General features: G+C 30.3%; 1 protein-coding gene across 3 annotated transcripts; it reads right to left on the bottom strand.

The window, feature by feature from the left end:
* Positions 1–497: 497 nt before the first annotated feature.
* LOC114122148 (bromodomain-containing protein 4-like) lies at positions 498–19,423 on the bottom strand. Of its 3 annotated transcripts, none has more exons than XM_027984721.2 (10): positions 19,259–19,423; positions 5,820–5,908; positions 5,601–5,762; positions 5,280–5,534; positions 4,617–5,194; positions 4,284–4,546; positions 3,985–4,213; positions 3,737–3,914; positions 3,505–3,669; positions 498–3,442 (listed from the first exon to the last, which is right to left on the bottom strand). In XM_027984721.2, exons 1-10 carry the CDS (start codon positions 19,263–19,265, stop codon positions 575–577), a joined length of 4,794 nt encoding a protein of 1,597 aa, XP_027840522.2. In that variant the 5' UTR covers positions 19,266–19,423; the 3' UTR covers positions 498–574. The 3 variants fall into 3 exon arrangements, with proteins under 3 accessions (XP_027840522.2, XP_027840523.2, XP_027840521.2); XM_027984722.2 differs by having other exon boundaries at positions 3,985–4,222; positions 5,280–5,519; XM_027984720.2 differs by having other exon boundaries at positions 3,985–4,222; positions 19,259–19,422.
* Positions 19,424–20,010: the final 587 nt, after the last annotated feature.

Raw genomic sequence — 20,010 nt, 5'->3', positions numbered from 1 at the left:
AATAAATATATAAACCTATATAATAATAAAAATTAATTGTTAACAATTATGACAATGAGTGTGCGAACATGTCTAAATGATCAAAATTAAACTACAAATGTAACAAAGAAAAAATAATAATAAATTATTATTTTATAATTGCACTTGGGTTTTGTTGGGAGAAGATTGTTTTCATAATTAATTGGTAGCGTCATTTTTACTTTTAATCTATAATACAAATTGCGTGAGAAAATGAAAAACAATATTTTTGTTACAAAGTACAAACTATTTTTGTTTTTAAGGATGTAGACCACAGGAATATAAAATCGTTATTAGTAAATAAAAAATTCATTTTGAAAAAATTAATAAATTGTATACTTGTCTAAATAGTTATCGGTTAACTAACATAATAAGAAAGGAAGAATTAATTAAAAAATACTGTTTATTAATAATTAACAATTCCCTTTTTTCTTCCTAAGATAATACGATAAATCAAACTAATTAAAAAAAATAATAAATAAATAGAAGTTAAGAACCACACATACCATTTTAACAGTGAAATATCACATCTAAGTAACAATGATAACTGATTGAATTATATCCAAGGAGGATGCCTATTCATGGGATCATGTACATTTAAATACCCTGGCGGTGGAAAGCCTGATAGTCCTTGGTGTAACATCATTGGATGTCTCTGTAAGAACTGTGAATAAATATCTGAAGGGTTGGGTGGATTGTATGCTTCAAGTGACGGAGGAGCATAGCCTGATGGAGGCCTTGCAAATGCAAATGCTGGATTTCTTTCTTCTGATTGTGCTGCTGCTGCTGCTGCTGCTGCAGCTTGGTCTGCAAAATAGCCAGTTGACCGTATTTCATTTAGATAATCTTGATAGCCATCCTTGATAGCTGGATTGAAGTTGAATGGTCCACTTGACATAGGTGGTTTTACAAGAGGTGGATAGTGATGTGGATAGGGAGGGTCAGCACGCTGTGGTTCAACATTACGAGGGGGTTCTACTACTGCTTGTGCTGTTGTTACTGCCATTGTAGATTGTGGTGATGGCAGTTGTGCAGCAGCAGCAGCAGCAGCAGCAGCTTTCTTCTTTTTACTTGTTTTTTTGGCTGGTTTGGGGGGTAACTGTTCCATCATTAAAGATCTATTCATTTCCATTTTTGATTTTGTCATTTCAGCCACAGATGAATTTGGAGGATAAGCTGGTTGATTAGATTTCATCATGTCTGACATAGATGTATTTACGTAAGTAGGTTGATTTGCTTTAATCATTTCAGCCATAGTTGGACTTGAATAAGTAGGTTGACTGATTTCCATTTTATTTTTCATAATTTCTGCTACAGATGGTCCAGGATATGTTGATTGATTGTAACGATAACTCATGTTTTCTGGTATAATATTTGGTAAAGGACGACCAGTTGTGAAATCAATATTTTGTGACTTGCCTGGCATCATGTCTTGAATTGGGTGTGGATATGACTTGCTATGTAGCACAGGATAATTGTAAGGCCGTAAATTGATTTGATCTGGGTATTGTTCATAAGGATTGTTATAGTTAAGTCTTGGTTGGGAAGTTGGTTGCTTAAAGTTAGGAGGAGGAATAAATTGTCCAGGAGACGTTCGACTTGCATAATTTAATGGAGCGGTTGTGTAACCTACAGCATCTTTAGGAGGATTTGAATAGTTTAAAGGAGTTGAAGTGTAATGTGGTGTTGGTGCTGACACAAAAGTCTGACTAGGAGCTGTGTAGTTGAACAATGAATTTGGAACAGTTTTCTGTTCACTTTCACAACGATCACGAGCCATTTGTAAATAGTTAAGACTATTTTGATAGGTTACAGGTACTGATGGATGTTGGTGTTCTATATTTTGCTGGTAAGGTGGAAGTGCTTGATCATTACGTGGATAACCCATCTGATAGTTTAGTTCAGAATTGAAATTAGAATTAGGCATCTGACCTGGAGTAGGTACAAATACTCTTTCTTGTTCCTTGCTAGCATCAGTTGGGGTGAACGCCATCTCTTGAGGTCTTTCACACTCATTGTACACACGTTTCTTTACTGGGAATATATTTTGAGTTTTAGCAGGTGCTGTAGCTGCTGTTGGTTGTTGTTGCTGTTGCTGCTGCTGCTGTTGTTGTTGTTGTTGTTGCTGTTGTTGCTGTTGTTGTTGTTGTTGCTGCTGCTGTTGTTGCTGTTGCTGTTGCTGTTGCTGTTGTTGCTGTTGCTGTTGCTGTTGTTGTTGAGGATACAATTCAGTATATGTATTTTGAGGTGAACTTTGTTGTGACCCGATATATTGGGAGTAAACATTTTGATTTTGCTGATAATCATCTGCTAAACTGGCCACATGCTCTTTTGGACTATTGACTACATTATGGGGACTATAATAAGGACTATTACTTGAATCTTGCGGGCTCAATATTAAATGATGTGGACTCTCTTTAGGACTATTAACAACATTGTTGTGTGGACTACAACTAGCATCGTGTGGGCTTCCAACAAAATTACCTGGACTATCATTAGGTAAGTCACAAGGACTAGTAAAAGTTTGATGTGGACTTTGGCCATGTGGACTTGCTGTCATTACACTAGAAGGATTTCTTGGACTACAGCTATTACTCTTATCTGAATTTGGCCTAGCAAAAGCGTCTTGATAGAAACCAACTTTAATTGGAGCGTGAGGAATGTTTAAAACATTTTGATAAGGTTTTAATTGTTGGGGAGAATTTCCAGACTGGGGTGATAAGTATGGTTCATCTAAACTAGGTCGTGGAGAATTCCAAGAATCATTTTGTGAAGACTGTTCAGAAACACTACTACCAGTACTTGTCTTTCTTTGTCGTTTAGGAGCTGGCTTATCTGGTGAAACTAATGGTACAGATATGGTTGTCTTCTTAATATCTGCAGTACATAAATTTTCTTTTTTATCTGTATCTTTTAAAGTATAATCATAAGGCACCATATCATTCATAGCATAAGCAGTATACATTGGAGATGTTTCTACAGTTTCTTGTTTGCGTTTTGGGGTCGGTTGTGTCTTTGGAGCTCCAAATGCTTTGAACCATGCACTGAGATTTGGTGTTGCTTTTTCAGGCTTTTCTTCTGGTAATTCTATTTTGACCTCTTCTTTTTTTATAACATTCAAATTATCAACAGGACATTTTTCAGGTTCTGTCTCAGTCTTTTCTAGATCTTTGTCCTCACTTGGTCTCTTTGAAGAAAATCCCATAAGGTCAGTGTTCAATACTGTGCCTAAACTAAGAGTTGGTGCTGTTTCTAAATCAGCTTTAATCAATTTTTGTTTGGCAGTAGTTTGGCTATCATCTGATTTGTTTGATATTAGGTTACCTTTACTTTTACCAGGCTGTAAACGATCAATTGTTCTTTGTACTTCACGCTTTCGTTTTAAAGGCAATACAATAGATTCTTTTGTTGGTCGCTTTTTTTCCTGAAATAAAAACACATTAGTTTTTTTAATAATAAAATAATGTATTTCAGTAAATAACATACTTTGAAAGGCAAACGTGGTTTATCAAGCTTATGAGCTTGACGATACTCTGCATCTAAACGAGATGTGACTTCAGCGTCATCTAGCACTGAACCTGCTAAAGTAGCCATTGGTGAGTTACTTGCTGATGAAAAGCTTGGTGTATCATCTAACCATTTATTTATATCCTACAGACATATTTAATCAATTAAAACAATAATTTAAATATTTGTCGACAAGTTTTTTTTAATTTACCCTCAATGTCTGCTCAGTAACTTCTTCGAGTGCTTGTACTTCTATTGCACTTGTATTTTTTATTATCGTACTTTTCTTTATTTTAGGTGATTCCTTTGCTGCTTTTTTTTTTGATTCTAATTTGGAATCTAAACTGCAAGAATCGTCATCAGTTTGATTGATTCCATTTTCAAATTTACTGTAACATAATAAAAAACAATATATAAGTTAATAAGATGTTATTTAAAGACTTTTTAGTATGGATTTACCTAGAATCTAAACACTCTCGTAACTTCTCTTCATTTTCTTTATCAGTATTGTTACAAGATTCTTTACTACTAGTACTTCTCTGTCGACTTCTACCTTTTCTTGACCTCATGGTTCCATTTTCATACCTCTTAAGATATGCCATTTCGTCATCAGATCCTTCAGACACCTCCCAGTCTAAATACTTGTGAACCCCCATGTTGAAAACTCTTTGTAAATTTCCACACATAACTGTATATTCTAAAATGTAAACACCAACATAAAATCTAAAAATAATTGGATAATTGTTTTAATATTTTACCATTTGTAGATCCATTGTACTGTTTACAATTTGCAATAATTAATTGGAAGTCATGTTTGAACTGACTAAATGTTTCGTACAGTCCATCATTAAGCTTATCCTCCATTTGTTGAAGATCCATTGGAGTCTTCACTACCCTGTAGTAACTTGGAGCTATTTCTTCATCGACTGGTTCAAGAAATGGCCAAGCATCTTCATGGTCTTTTAATTTGTTCAATATTTTGTACATGCCTATTTGCAAATCCTCAGCAGTAGATTTAAACCTAAAAAGTCATGTTAAATAATAAAATAAGAATTTACTTTACATTTTATTATTAGTTTAAACAAACATACCCAGCTTTAGATGCAACTTTAGGCATAGGTTTCTCTTGTGAACCTTCAATAACAATTTGACCAGTAGCTGAAGCTAATGAATTATTTGTTTGACGGCCTGCCACCTTAGAACTACTCGAAGAATACCCATGACTTTCAGCTTCACTATCTGATAGTCCTTCTTCTTTCCCTTTAGGTCTTTTCTCTTGATGTTTTTTTCGATTTTCTTTTTTTTTTATTTTTTCTTCATGTTCACGACATAAATCTTCATACTTTTTTCTTTCTTCTTTTTGCTGTTTAAGTTTTTCCAGTCTAGTAGATTGCCTACGTGGTTGCATTTCTAACATGCGTTTCCTTTGTAATCTCTCTTTTTCTTCAAATAAACGAGGAATTTCAGGTAAAAAGTCTTCAGTAATTACTTGATGAAGTGCTTGAACATCTCTATTTTCTGAATCCTCAGTTTTTAAAGCTAATCTTTCCCAGTCGCTTTCGGTAAAGCAAACTACCTGCCATTTTCCAGAACCTAAATCTAATTCATCTTCTGTATCCGAACAGACAGGGGGTTCACATTTTTTTTTACGCCCTCGTTTTTTCTTTTTCTATACATAAAAAAAAAAAAAAAATTGGTATTGTACATACATTTTACAGTAATTAACAATAATAATTAAAATTATAATTTCTTACTTTTTTGGGAACTACTTTTTCGTAATCTTCCCTATACAAACGGGTACCGTAAAAGTACCAATAAGCTGACTTATTTTCATCATACCCTAGAGGATGCACTCTTAAACTATCCGAGTCAAGATTCTTAAGTGATTCCATGACATCGTCAGCATCCAATCTGAAGTCGCATAATGCGTGGAGTATTTCCACTTTTGTTCGAAGTGGCAAAAACCTGAAGTCCATATCTGAATTGAAGGGGTTCTGGAAATTGTACTCCTGAATAAATATTAATTATATAAACTTAAAACATTTGTTTTTAATTTTTACATTAATATTACTAACCTTGCATTTTTCTCTAAACAGTCTTCGTAAAAACATTTGATAGTTAAAAGTAGATATACTATTATTGCCAAGGCAGCCAGATAACAATCTAGCAATGAGCTCCTGTAGTAATGAGTTGCCATTGTCCTCAGTTCCATCTGTCAATAAAGCTGCTTCTAAATCCTGTAAAATTATTAACAAATTAAATTTGAAAATTAAAAATTAACTCATTTTACTCACTTCAATGTCAAAGTCAAGAAGATCAAAGGACACACGAAACAAAGAACAGAAGTGAGCAATACTCGGAACTTCCCACCATGAATGAATATCTGAAATTAAAAAAAAAATAGTTTATAAGATTGATGAAAGTTATACTTTTTGTGAAATGTTATGTTTAATTAATGATAACCTGTAGTAAGGAAAATAAATTACAATAATTATAATAGTTGTGCACTTATGCTGTAAAGTTTTCAAGATTTACTATGAAAAAAATAAAAAATATAAAAAAGGAGATAAAAGAAAACTTATCTATCTACTGAATATAACTAATCAGTAATCACAAATTGAATAACTCTGCCATTTTACTACTTGTCACAGAAAAAAGAAATTTAGTAAATGAGGTCATGAATTACAAATATTTTGTCATTTTGAATTTCCTCGAGTACCTACCGTATATAATAACTATTAAGGTCATTGACAAAATAATAAATAAATAATTTACCAACAAAACAGCGATGGATAAAATTAGTCATTAATCAACCGTAACTTTGTAATTTAAAAATATTTTACAAGAATTAGAATATTCTCGTAAAACATCATTAAGTTTAAAACTTTAATTATATAACAATTAAATTTAAACAATAAAATACATTCACTGCTCCACTCAGAGTCTAAAACTAATATCAAAATGTCACTCAGATATGTTATTTTTATTAGTACCTACATCATAACAATAAAGTGTTTCCTAAACTAATTTAATCCAAGGTTGAAATTAACGCCGGGGTTGCTACACCAATGATTGTAGTAATTGAAAAAAGTATGGATTTTTGATGTACGTAGGTACCTATTAAATTAAATTTAATAAAGTTAAATAATATTATGAGTTGTACAGTTATTGGCTCAGTAAAAACAAATACAAAGCAATTCAATTAATAATGAAAATACTGTTTTTCTAAATATTGATTTATGATGAACTAAGAACATAATATGTACCTATTACAAATTTGTAAAATATTAATCGCGCGAAATGTTGCGTGATGCCTGTTCATTTTTTATATAGGTGATAGTATGAAACTTAAAGTTAATTTTATAAGAGATACACTATGTACAATATTATACAGTGTATATAATTATTATAATAAAGAGAAACTATTATTATAAAACACAATAGCCAGCTGCTCAAACATGGGTTTCCGAAAAATAGCGTATAATAAGTCGGTAAACAAAAATATGAATATTTGCCAATGTTAAATATCATAGATGTGATACAACAATAAAACTTACAGATGTATTTAAACATATTATTCTTAACTTCTTAAATAACAACAGTTAAAATTAAAAATCGTTAGGTTACAGTAAAATGAATGATCAATTTATTAAAAATATTATAAACAATAAAAATATGTTAGAAATTACACACACGTATTACATTAAATCAAATAAGCGGTGAGTTTAAAAAAAGCACTTATATAATATATGCTAAATGTAAATTGGATGTTACAATTAACTATATAATACCTACAATAGATACATTTTATATAGTAATAAGAACATTATAGATAAGCTAAATGAGTACTATATTGTATTTGTTATTAAAATTAAATTTAATGTTCAATAATAATATAATTATAAGCAGGTACCTATCTACGCTAAAACACAGTATGATATAGGTAAATAGTAAATATTTAGATATCAATAACTACGAATTCAAATAATAAACTAAATTAAATTATTTAGATAATAATTTGGGTTATTATAAAACAATCAACAAACAAATCATAAAATATAAAGCAGTAGTTATGTACTTAGCATTGGAGTACAAAAAAAATCGTTAAATATATTTTTAATGGGAATAAGTGTACCTAATACATATTAAATACTGGTTTTATTATAATAGAATAATATTATAGTTATTAATCAGCTAACGCAATTCAAAATAAAAATCTTGGTTAAGAATTAATAAGAAAATCAAAATTACTAATGGCAAGCAAATAGCTTTCTATAATAGTGTATTAACAAATAGTATAAATACAAATTATAAAATGAATAATGATATAACATAATTGTCAACAATTATATAATTAAGAAAATATTGGTTAATTGTTATCGAAATAATTCAAGCAAATTTTAATAACATTATAAAAACCAAAATTCATTATTTAAATTGGAAAAAACGAAGTTCAAAAAATGGTACGAAATTAAAAAAATACTTAGGTACATATATGTGCGATCATGAGTAAGACCTTGAATAAACCAAAATGTAATAAAAGGGATCCCAATAAAACCATATGGTATATTTTATACCGTTGGTGAAAATTCATTGGTCATAATATTGGTAATAATATTTTTTAACTTCATAATCAGGAGTTCCTTATCATAATAAGCAAGTGTGACATTGTTAAAACCGTGAGCATAAATAATAATTATCTATACTTAATAGATTTCGGATAATAAATTAAAATAACTTTTTTTATTCCATTAAGTAATACTGCAGTAGACTTATGAGACATCAAATTGAATACAATACATATAATATTATATTAAAATAAAGAAACACTAAAAGGTTAACAAAATTTGTTAATATTTAATATAAACCAATTATGTTTACAATATATGGAAGTAGTTTAAAATTCCAGTAACTTTCTTGGTTAACTCGAAGTTTTTTGAAACGTAGATTAAAAATAACTTAAATAAAGTAAGGTTGAATTTTAAATACATACTAATTAAAAAGAAATCGTGCCTATGTATCTTTAATATTTTTAAATAGCTTGACACTATAGACACCAAATTAGGTATATAATAGACACATATGGAAAAAATCGATTTTATACGTTTTTGTGTCATAATTCTCTTTTCGTATATATATTTTTTTTTTTATTATTACTCGTATTTTGAAAATACTATGAATTTTTTACTTTTTATCTAAGAACCATTCTCAAAATTTAAAATCTAAGCGCACTTTTACTAACCCAAAAGGTGATGACAGACTGAAAAATCACACATCATTATTGCAAAAAAAAAAACAATATATTCTTCGGGACGCTTAGAATATAAAATAATATATTATACATGCACAAGAAATATATCTAATCAGTAGGTATAGATAAAATTATATATTATAAGTTGGTATTATATACCTACTATTATTACAAAACTTTATAATAAAATAGTTAGCTCTACATTTAGCCAAGTAAAGTACCTACTATATAATATTATAGTTTATGCAGACAGATATATAAAACCAAAACAATACATTTCAAACAAAAATAAAATAAGTAAAAATAATTTATGGTGATGAACTGATAATTAACTTATTACTTATATATTGGTATTCAGTTAATTATGTTAATTAATAACATTGCATGTTCAGTTATAAATAAATTCAATTATTTTTAATAAGTATAGAAAAAGATCTGAGAAATAATAATTGTAGGTATAATAAAAATAGATAGTAAAATACAAACATTTTATATGAGTAAAAGCCAATATTACTGTATTACAAATACGAGCTTAGTTCAATTAATATACGTATTAGCTTTTATTATTATTATCATTAATACTTTTCATAAATTCTATAATACCTAGTTTAAAAAAATAGTTTTATCACATTTTATTTTACCTTTTTAGATTTTCATGGAATTTTAATTTTAGAATTCTAATTGAAAAACATTATATCAATGTGAATGAGATTAAATTTCATAAAACTAAAAACCAATAAAATCAACAGCCAACAGGTAATTATGGGTAAGATACATGCAGCGTAAAATTAAAACAATTTTCATGAAATTATTTATTTCTACCAAAATTCAAATTTTTTGGTTCGTTTACACTTTCAATAAGTAAAATAAGTTAGTTCATTTCAAAAAGTGTATACAGTTAAACCTCTCTATAACAGAATTACTTCTGGAATTACTTAGGACCAACAATTGCTCCAAAAGGTGGGTAGTGACAGACACAAAAATAAAACCATCCTAAAATCTATAGGTACACTCATTGTTCCACTCGGAATCTAAAAATTACGGAATTCCAGAGTGTTAATGTTTAAAACAATTTGATACTTCAATAAATAATTACCAATATACAGGATGAGTTCACTAATATATGCGTATTCACCGTGATGGCCCAATGAAGTTTTTTTTCTATCTTCAAAATCTGGGGTTTTTAAAACTGTAAAACTGTTTTAAAATATTATCTTAAATGTAAAATTAAACCCCTTAAATGTTTTTTTGCAAAATGCTCATACGAATTGATTCGTTACATTGTGTTTGCGCTTGTCGCGCGTTTTTCACGCTCGAATCGCTGACTAAAAAAGAAATGGTTTGACCCATCGATTTGTATGAGAAATTGAGAACACTACAAAATCAACAGTGGTGATAGTTATTTGTTGTCATTTAACATACACGATTAATTAACACATTATTTTACATTGTGAAATAATCAAATTAAATAATACTGTTTTTGAAAATCAATCTTTATTTACAAAATTTGTTCAAATTTTCAATTTTTCAAAAAAGGTTTAAAAATCTCGATGCACTTTTCCATACTATGATGTAATGAATCCCAAGTTTTTCCAACAAATTTAGTGTTTGACAATTGATATCAGCTACACTATTAATTATTATCTAAAGTACATCTCTATTATTTACTTCTATGGCAAAAACTTATGTTATTTCATATAACCTCATAAGCAAAAGTCACATGGGTTAAAATCGGGACTGTGGGGTGTCCATGTTATGTCTATATGTAATAAAATTTACCATATTTTATTACCTAATACACCTAAAACACATTACATGGCAATACATTTGATCGTTAAAAGCTCTGTTAACCTTATTTTTATTATCATTTCATCATTTTAATTAGTTAACAATGTAAATCAATGTATTAACTGTATTAATTATGTACGATGTACGTCAAATAACAACCACTACTGTTAATCTTTCAGTGTTTTCATACAAATCGATGTGTCACGCCACTATTTTTTAGTAGACGACTTGAGCGATACAAGCGCAAAAACAATGTGACGTCTCGATTTGTAAGAGAATTTTGTAAAAAAAATACGAGTGTTTATTTTTACATTTAAGATGATATTCTAAAACATGATTTGAAAAACCCAGATTTAAAATTTTTAAAAAACTTCATTCAGCCATCACAGTGAGTACGTATATACTACTAACGAGTAACCTGATTCATTTCAGAAACATCTTGTTGTATAATAAAATTACAAAATTCTAAATTGCGTCGTAGCTGGTATAAATAAATTACCTATAACTATCTAATTAATTAATTATTTTATTAATTTACATAAATGTAAAAAATCTCCAAAAATTTCAAGTAGAATCACTAAATACATAAAAACAATTATATATATGAATGACATTTAAGACGGCTATAAATCATTTTTATATTTCCTTAGTGTAAATCGCATAGTGCTCTCGAAGAGCACAACAAATATTAAAGAAATATTTTAATAAGAACAATGTTAAATGAAATCATACAAGAATCTTTAATTGATTGTGATGATATAAAAATATGGTAAAAAATACATTCATAACAAATAATAACAACAAACACAACACTATTCTACGCGAGGTGATTTCCAAACTATCTTAATCATAAATCAATCACGTATAGTGCGAGTGATAGAGTGATAGGTCATATATGTTACGACTATTTTTATACATACTACCCACCCGAAAAATGACTCCGACAATTCAACTACAAATATGTACAAGAAAACGAGCTATGTTAAAAAATAAATAATTATTAATTATACCTATTAATTATTATGTATGGTCAATCCCCATAACTGATAATTTTAGATACTTAGGAGTTAGGACTAAACTTAAATAAGTGCCTCGCTTAGAATAGCCATATCCGTATCAAGAGACTAGCTTTACACGCACGTTTCCGCAAGTTACGAACATTATTTTCAAATAATAAACACTCCCGATTAAAATTTAAAGTTCTTATGTATAAAACTTTACTAAAACCACTATAGAGCTATGATATTCAATTATAGGGTACTGTAAAAGTTTCCAACACCATCAAAATTTAACAATTCTAGAATATTGCCCTTAGGACGATAACGAATGTTCCACACTGTATTTAATTACACTCTACATAATGACCTTTCAATGAAAACTGATTGAAGAAGAAGCTTCTCGCTTCTACAAAAACTTTCACACCAGTCTCCAAACACACCAAAATCCACTCATAAAAAATTTGTCCACCCATACCTTAGCTGGTAACCCCAGGCGTCGCCAAAAAAAGAAACTAGTGCCATGACTTTTTAGGACACTAATTGGTATAAATATATATATATACACATATATGTATATATGTGTGTGTGTGTTATGTATTATAAGTGAATTTAGTTGGATAATCAAACAACTTCCAGTCAAGGGTCACTACTAATGACTAATGAGTAATGGGTGGTTTATTGTTTTAAATATTCAATAAATTTTTGTTCTGTCATCTCATTCTCTTATTGTGCTAAATAAATTAAATAGTACAGATTGTGTATATCTTAATTTTTTTTTTATATTTTAATTAAAATAAAAAAATAAAAAAGTATAGTTAGGTACATGGCTATTATTATTATTTATTAGGTATTATGTGGATAACGTAATGCCTACTATACATCATATAATAACATATACTAATCAATTTTTAGATATTTGATAGAAAAAAAAACCACAGGCAAAATTTGAACGTATCGTGATAGCTAAAGAAAAAATTCAAGAACGATTTTTATAATGAATCACATTTAGAAAATATTTTTCCTTAGTTTATTTCCCTGTATAATTAATAAATAGCACATAACAATAATATATTCGGCCGAAACAATAATTAAAATTTAACACAGAACAGTAAAACCAGAATATAAACTTCACGGTAAGAATTTTAATCTTTTATCGGATCGTTGAGTATACCGGAAATAGGTACGTAAACCAAACCACTGTATTTTTTAAACGGAAAAGTACGTGCAACCACTCCGATGTCTCTACGAGCACTGATGATGTCTGCCGTTAGGAGCCGCTACGCCGACTGCTGAGCAAAATGAAATGTGCGTGCGAGAGCAACCACCTCCCTCTTTTTTCTTTATTTTTATTTTTTACCATCAAACAGCTACCGATTGCTTTATAGTTTATATTTATAAAGTTATTGCTTAAAACAACGTGGTGTCTGCCTCTGCAGTTCGATGTTCAATGTGATAACAGTTAAGTGAATAAATATTAATATTAATAATATTATTATTTTTATTATTACATTTATTGTGAATAATGATCAGTTATTAGAAATCAGTTTAAACTGTATATTATAATGAATTTATCGTGTTATAAATACACAAAACTATTATTTTACTTAGGTGATGTGTGATATACATTATATATATATTTAAACAATATACTCGACAGATTAACAACTCATTGATTATTAATTTAATTACATATAACCATTACACTTAATGATACTAATACAATTATATATAAAATATGTCCTGTGCAGTCCTATCTAAAAACACTGTATCATCGATACAACGAGGACTCACACATCCTACATCATAGGTTTAACAAGAATTTGGGATACTATTGCCTTGAATTAATTAGAACTTAGAGAAAAAATGTATTGAAAGATTAATTAATTACTGAGTTTAATACATTTTTTTTGATTGATAATATAATGGAGTAATCTTGTTCAATTGTATAGTTGATAATAAATACCAATCTTAAATCTAACACTTCTCTGCGATTTCAATAAGAATAAAAGTAAAAACACGGATTTCAAGTAATTCTATATTATAGTAAAATAGTCATGATGATAAGAACATTTAAATAACATTTTCTATAAGACTACTATAACAATAAATTGTATTTATTCTATGCCCTACATTAATACAATTTTATTGTACCTACGCGTATTTCTACTTACCTAAGCACCAATTTTGAGTCCCATTTTTTTATATCGAGACCCCTGCACATTTTACGTAATAGCAAACATTAAGTATGGGTAATTTTTAAAAACTGAGAAACGACTAAACAAGATAGAAAAAAATGTACTAATAATTTTTCCGTTCGGAATTCTGGACTTATACATTAGTCATTATATACATTTTATACGTTTCTTACTAATTTTGGTATTTTAATAAAGCCTGCAGGATATTTTATAAAATGCCGGATTCATCACTGCAATGCAATAACATATTATACACAACCAGACAGTAATAAATTATGGAATGTAACATTATTTTTTTTTGTTATCACTCTTGTTGTATGTATTATTTCAATTAATTAAAACAAAAAACAAAAAGATTTAATTTTAGGTTTTAACTATTTTATGGTTTATTAAATAATTTGGATTCTATTACATTTTTAATACTATGATAATTACTGTTTTTTGTAAAATATAATATACCTATTGGTAGTGATAACTGCAGTTACAAAACCTATACTCTATTCAAAACTAGGAGCCTCGTCGGCCGACTTGTGCTTTACTAGTCAGCAGTCGCACAGATAGTTGACTCGGTGGGGTTGACAAACGGGTGTTGTCGGACCGCCGCCCGACGAAAACTGGTCGCCGCCAAAGTTTTCTTAACGTACTAAACAGAATATAGTAGGGAAACGTTGGTCTTACGTTATAAATCACATAAATATAAAAATGATATATTAATATTAGTTTATTTACGCCGAACGGCAATTAGGTAGGTATTAAACATAGTTAATACTTATAACAGATACAATTGTTTGCATACAAATTTAAATTATAAAATATACGATGGTTATTATAGGATATGTGATTATTATTATATTTTATTATTACACATACCTATTTATTATATTTGTATAGAAATATATTCCTATTTTAGGCATTAGTATTATTGTACATTATACATTTTTTAATTTAAATGAAAAACCCTCAGAGATAGGTAGCTAAATAAATAAGATGTTATTTAAAAAATTAGGATGTCACGTTATTTCAACAAATTTCTCAAATACTGTTTGGAATCTAAAAGCTTTTAAAAATTATTAAGTTTTGAGTATACTTATCAAGATAATACTTCAAAATATTTATATTTTGTATACCATTTAAAAAGTATCCTGTAGCAATAATAAATATTTTTCAGATAAAAACCACCTTTTGTATAGTAAATTTTTAATTAAGTAGATAATTTTTTTTTGAGACTGAAGAGTGAAGACGTATTTAATTGAGCAATTAAACATTTTCCGAGTAATTTAAGTAATATACTAAGGATCATTTTCTTTCATAATGATTTTACATAAAATAAAAAATTGTAATAAATTAATAATAATTAGGTACTATAGTTTTCATTCATCATAGCCCTATATCACAAAAACAAACTATCGTGGGCATAGATATAATACTTAAATATCTGAAACTACTATTTTTCTAATTGGACGGTGTTTGTGGAAAAGTTCGTAAGTCATTTTTTGACATATTTATATTCTACATTAATCTAGTAGAAAAAATTTTTTTTAACTTAAAATTAAAAATGTTAGGTATCTCTTGTTTTAAAAAATATAAATTATAATATTAACTCAAAAAAAATTAATTAACAATAATCAAAACATTTCGAATAAAATGTTTTTCCTGTCTTCTGAAAATTAGTAAATTTTGACTTAAGCCCTTTTTCACAAACACGATCCAATTTATATTTTATACACATCATAATTTTTAATAAAATTATCTTCATAGTAATTTACCATTAAAAAATGTATAGTAAAATAAGTATGTATCAACACAAAACTCATTAAGGCTTAAACGAGCTTAAACTACAAAAAAAAAAATAATTTAAAATGCGCTTCTTATGCTATACCACATCAGCTGTATATTTATTCAAAAATTTCAAAAATTAGAATTTTGACAATATACTATATCATAGTATTATACCTAAGCAAAATAAAAGTTCATGAATTTTAGGCGAGATAAAGGAGTTATATTTAAAGGCACTCTTTTTTCTAAATTGTCAAGTGAACAAAATCTAAATTTTATTTTACAAGCTTTCTTATGAATTCATCACTTGATTTTTTACTATGGGCCACTTATTATTTAAACGAATTAAAGCTGTAAAAGATATGTTTTAAAAAATAATGCTTAGGGAAATATTAAAAGTACCTTAAAACCTCCATTTAAAAAAAAAAACTATATAATCCACAACATAACCACATTGAATATAGATATTAAAATATTTATAAATTCACGCATAAGTACATATAAATACAATATAATATATTATTCATAATCATATTATGATAAATAATACATACTATATACGAATAACTATGTAAATAAACAGTAGGTATTAACTAATAAGTAATAACTTATTATTAGTTATTATGAATATAAGAGTAAAATATATTTAGGTAGCCGATAGGTATGATTCGTCAACAATAGAAAATCAGTGTATCATTAACGTCCATAAAGGTATATTGTATTAATCGTTTTAATATAAAATATAAAAATAAAGTAATATAAAATTACATAAATATATTATACATAGATTTTCAGAAATCGACCTTCAAACTTTGTTCAAAGTATTATAATAGTAAGTAAAAGAAATATTGGTTGGTTATCGGGCGATTACCTATAGTGATTATACTTTAAATAAAAATAAACAGGGCATCATTTGACACTTATTATTTATACACATTAAATGACTATACAGCGAACATATTTTAAAATGAAACCAATATGTGCAGCTGCGATGGATAAATTATGACTTATTTTCACAAAAAATATACAATGATATGAATATATAATGAAGGTTTCTTCATTACGAAAATAAAATAATATTCCAGCTAAAAAATTAGTTAAAATAGATAGTGATTACTGACTATATTAAAATTAATACATTTCATTTACAAAAACAATAAATATAATATGGATATGTCCCGTGCAGAATTTATTCTGTAATAGGATCAAAATGTAATAGAAACTTAGATAATTAATTTTAAAATGTATATGGGTTACTTGTTTTATTTAATAATAAATTACTATACAATACTTATTATAGTATCGCGCTGAAAGTATATAAAATAGTTCAAAGTCAATTACATTGCGTTCAGCATTGGTACGACAAAGGTTTTAACCTTTATATTAGTATGCAGAAAAATAATTTACAATATTTCTCATAGAAAACGTTTAATTTTTCTTAGGTAAATTATACCGATGTCTGAGCCTATATGGCTGTATCATACATTTATTTACTATTAAAATTGCGACCATACGTCAATGTACAACAGAAACGGATCTAGCACGCACGGCATCAAGTAGGCGTGGTCGTTATTTGTTATACGGTAAATTTATTAAAACAAACTAAATACAATATTATGTTGAATTATTGTTGTAAAAGTGAATATACCGAATTTTTGTCTAATTTAATAGAAAAAAAAATGAGTAATTTAACCGCTATCAAGTGTCGTCGCTGTATGTAATACTTATAAAACTGTTTAGTATAATCACACCGAATCCAATAGATCAGTTGTACGTAAAGCGAAACACTACACGAAAGTAATTTCACCTGATTAGTTTAAATAATAATTATTATGCGAAGGAGATAATGACAAGATAATGCCACCTGCACAGATACAGTGCGCAAGAATGTGAAATTATGTGTATTGAGTAAAAGTAGTAAATTATTGTATTTTACCAACACCTTGAAAGATAAAAATATACATTTAATGAAATCAACATAACGTATTTTTAAAAAGGCCAATAACGAAACAAAATTATAACGCATAATATGTGAATATGTCCCAATGAAATTCGAAAATCGGTTCGATTTTTCAGGCAAGTATCGTCAGTTTTATCGAAAACGTTGGACTATAATACACGACTATATATAATACATGTCACGATAATATTGAAATAACGCATTGTCGTCCAATAAATAATAAACTTATCTCATTTCATTTTCCATTAAACTCTGACTAACGTCACGCCGACAGTGCAGCGGCGGTAGATGAAGATGGGGGCTGCTAATGGCAATAATTAATAAATAATGAATATTATATAGTATTGTGAAACATTTGCACAGTGATATGTTTTACTACTACTATCAATACACACGAAGGACATTCGACCCGAATCTTCAAGTACCTATAGGCTATAGTAGAAAAACCAGTGTAAATTATCTTGAATAGAATGGTGGATGAGAAGACGGACTACTATTCTCCTACTTCTACGAGGAAAAAAAAGAAGGGCAAAAATATCGAGCAATATCTATTTTCGAAACTGACCCCACGACACCACGAACACGGGACAGAGCCGAGGACACACTCGAAACAGCATACGGTTAGCGGTCAAATAACCCAAACAAAGCAAGACACTGTGTTATACTACCACGACACTACCTATATAGAGATCAATGGTTTCGAAACGAGGTAGTCCGTACGCGGCGACAACCGCACGTCACAACGCGCACAGTTGTTGTTATACGGGGCGATTATAATTTATATACACCGTACGCGCAAACATAAACGCCTACAATATTACAAAATAATTTTATGGTATCTATAAAAAAAAAAAAAAAATGAAAATTTCAGAGGGATTAACGTTCACACACATGACTTAGACACGTGTTATTATACACGAGTAGGGAATTTGCCTTGCTTTCGTGGGTAAAAACCAAAACGAAAATTTCAGTACGTTTTCATACGAAAACGAGGGAGAATAACGCGAAGCAGTGAAAAGAAGATACAGTAAGCTAAAAAAGAAAAAAATGATTTCTCTCGAGAAAGACGGGCGAACGTCTTATTGTCGTATACTTTACAAATTTATAAATTCTATTACACTAACTAGTTCCGGAGTGTTAAAAAAACCGACTTAGTTTCCCCGACACGTGAAACGGAACCGGCACGACGAAACACACGGACGCGCGTCGTACTCGTACGAGTCGTACGCACTGCGCGCCGAACTGAGAGAGAGACCCGACGACGATTATGACGTTATCCGCCGTAGAGATCTCGACTTACTCAGCTGTGGGCAGGCGGCAGCGGCAGTGGCGGGGGATCGGCGGCGGCAGCGTTGTTGTTTGCAACGGGCGCGCGCTCAGTGGGCCCCAAACCAAGCGACGGCGCGCGCGGCGGCCAAGTGCGCCACACTACGTAACTACGGCGGCGGCGGCAACACGCCAACCGACGGAGACCGCCGCGCCGCCGCCGACGTGCCCCAAAAAAACGTGTCTGTTATTACCCGCTCGGTGGCGAGCGGCCCCGTTGGGTTTTCAAAGACGACACCGTGTCATGCGACAAAAATAAAAAAAAAAATTGTACGCAAATCGTACACCACGTGAAAGAGGCGGCCGTGGGCTTCAGTCGAAGAACGGTCGTGGGAAAAAAATATAAAAATTTGGAAAATACAAAATAAATCTACAAACCCGACGCCCCGGCGGTTGGTTTGTCCCAACCGAGGCGAGTACAATTGCTGTAGATGCTTACCATCCATTTAGAAAATTTGCTTTCAAATCGTTGGACTGTTCCCGATGGTCGAATGTTGTAATGTGCGCGGCGAAAATTCCATTTGCCACGAGAACGAACGACGCGAAGTAACAACCAAACGCGATCACCGTCGAATGCGGACTGGAGAGTGGAGAGGGTGCGCCGAGCGGGACGGCGTACGAGTGTGCGTCGGTGTGCAAGTGTGTGCGTTCACATCTCAGTCCACCGTTGATGGTGGGGGACGATGGACGCGACGATAACCGACCGCAGCCGAATAGTTCGTTGCCGCCACCACCGTGAACACCGCGGCACCGCCGCCGCCGCCGGATATTCAGAAAGTCGCGCGCGCCATCGATGTCGCGTCGTAAAAATGATATCGATACAACGATAATACGAATTACAATATGTCGCCGCTAATATCACCGAAACGCGTACATTAATTTCGTCGCGGCCGCCGGCGCTCCGAAAACTCTGTGCGTGTGTGTGGCCCGTGCGGGACACAATAACAGTAGTGCCCCAAGTTTGGAGAACAAAATAAAATAAAATCTAATTTTCCGGTTGTCGACGAACGCCGTCGGCCCGACGTGTCTGCGACTTCTAAACGCCGGATAATAAAATGTATCATTAAAAATCGTTTATAATAATTGCGTTGTTTTCAATACTCTACTGGTTGGCCACCTTTCCACCACAGTCAATCGACACCCAACACACACACACACATTATGAGCCTATCGATATCTGTGCGCTAATAC

This window comes from Aphis gossypii, chromosome 3 (assembly GCF_020184175.1).
Source record: "Aphis gossypii isolate Hap1 chromosome 3, ASM2018417v2, whole genome shotgun sequence".
Classification (NCBI taxonomy): Eukaryota; Metazoa; Arthropoda; class Insecta; order Hemiptera; family Aphididae; genus Aphis; species Aphis gossypii.
The sequence above is the reverse complement of the archived record's forward strand: the minus strand, read 5'-3'. Positions and strand labels throughout refer to the sequence as shown.

Excerpts from the sequence above, each read along its gene's own strand:
- LOC114122148 (XM_027984720.2), bottom strand. Across the intron at positions 5,195-5,279 it reads AAAAAGTAGTTCCCAAAAAA|AAAAAGAAAAAACGAGGGCG; the intron begins GTAAGAAATTAT and ends TTTTATGTATAG. Across the intron at positions 4,547-4,616 it reads AAAGTTGCATCTAAAGCTGG|GTTTAAATCTACTGCTGAGG; the intron begins GTATGTTTGTTT and ends ATGACTTTTTAG.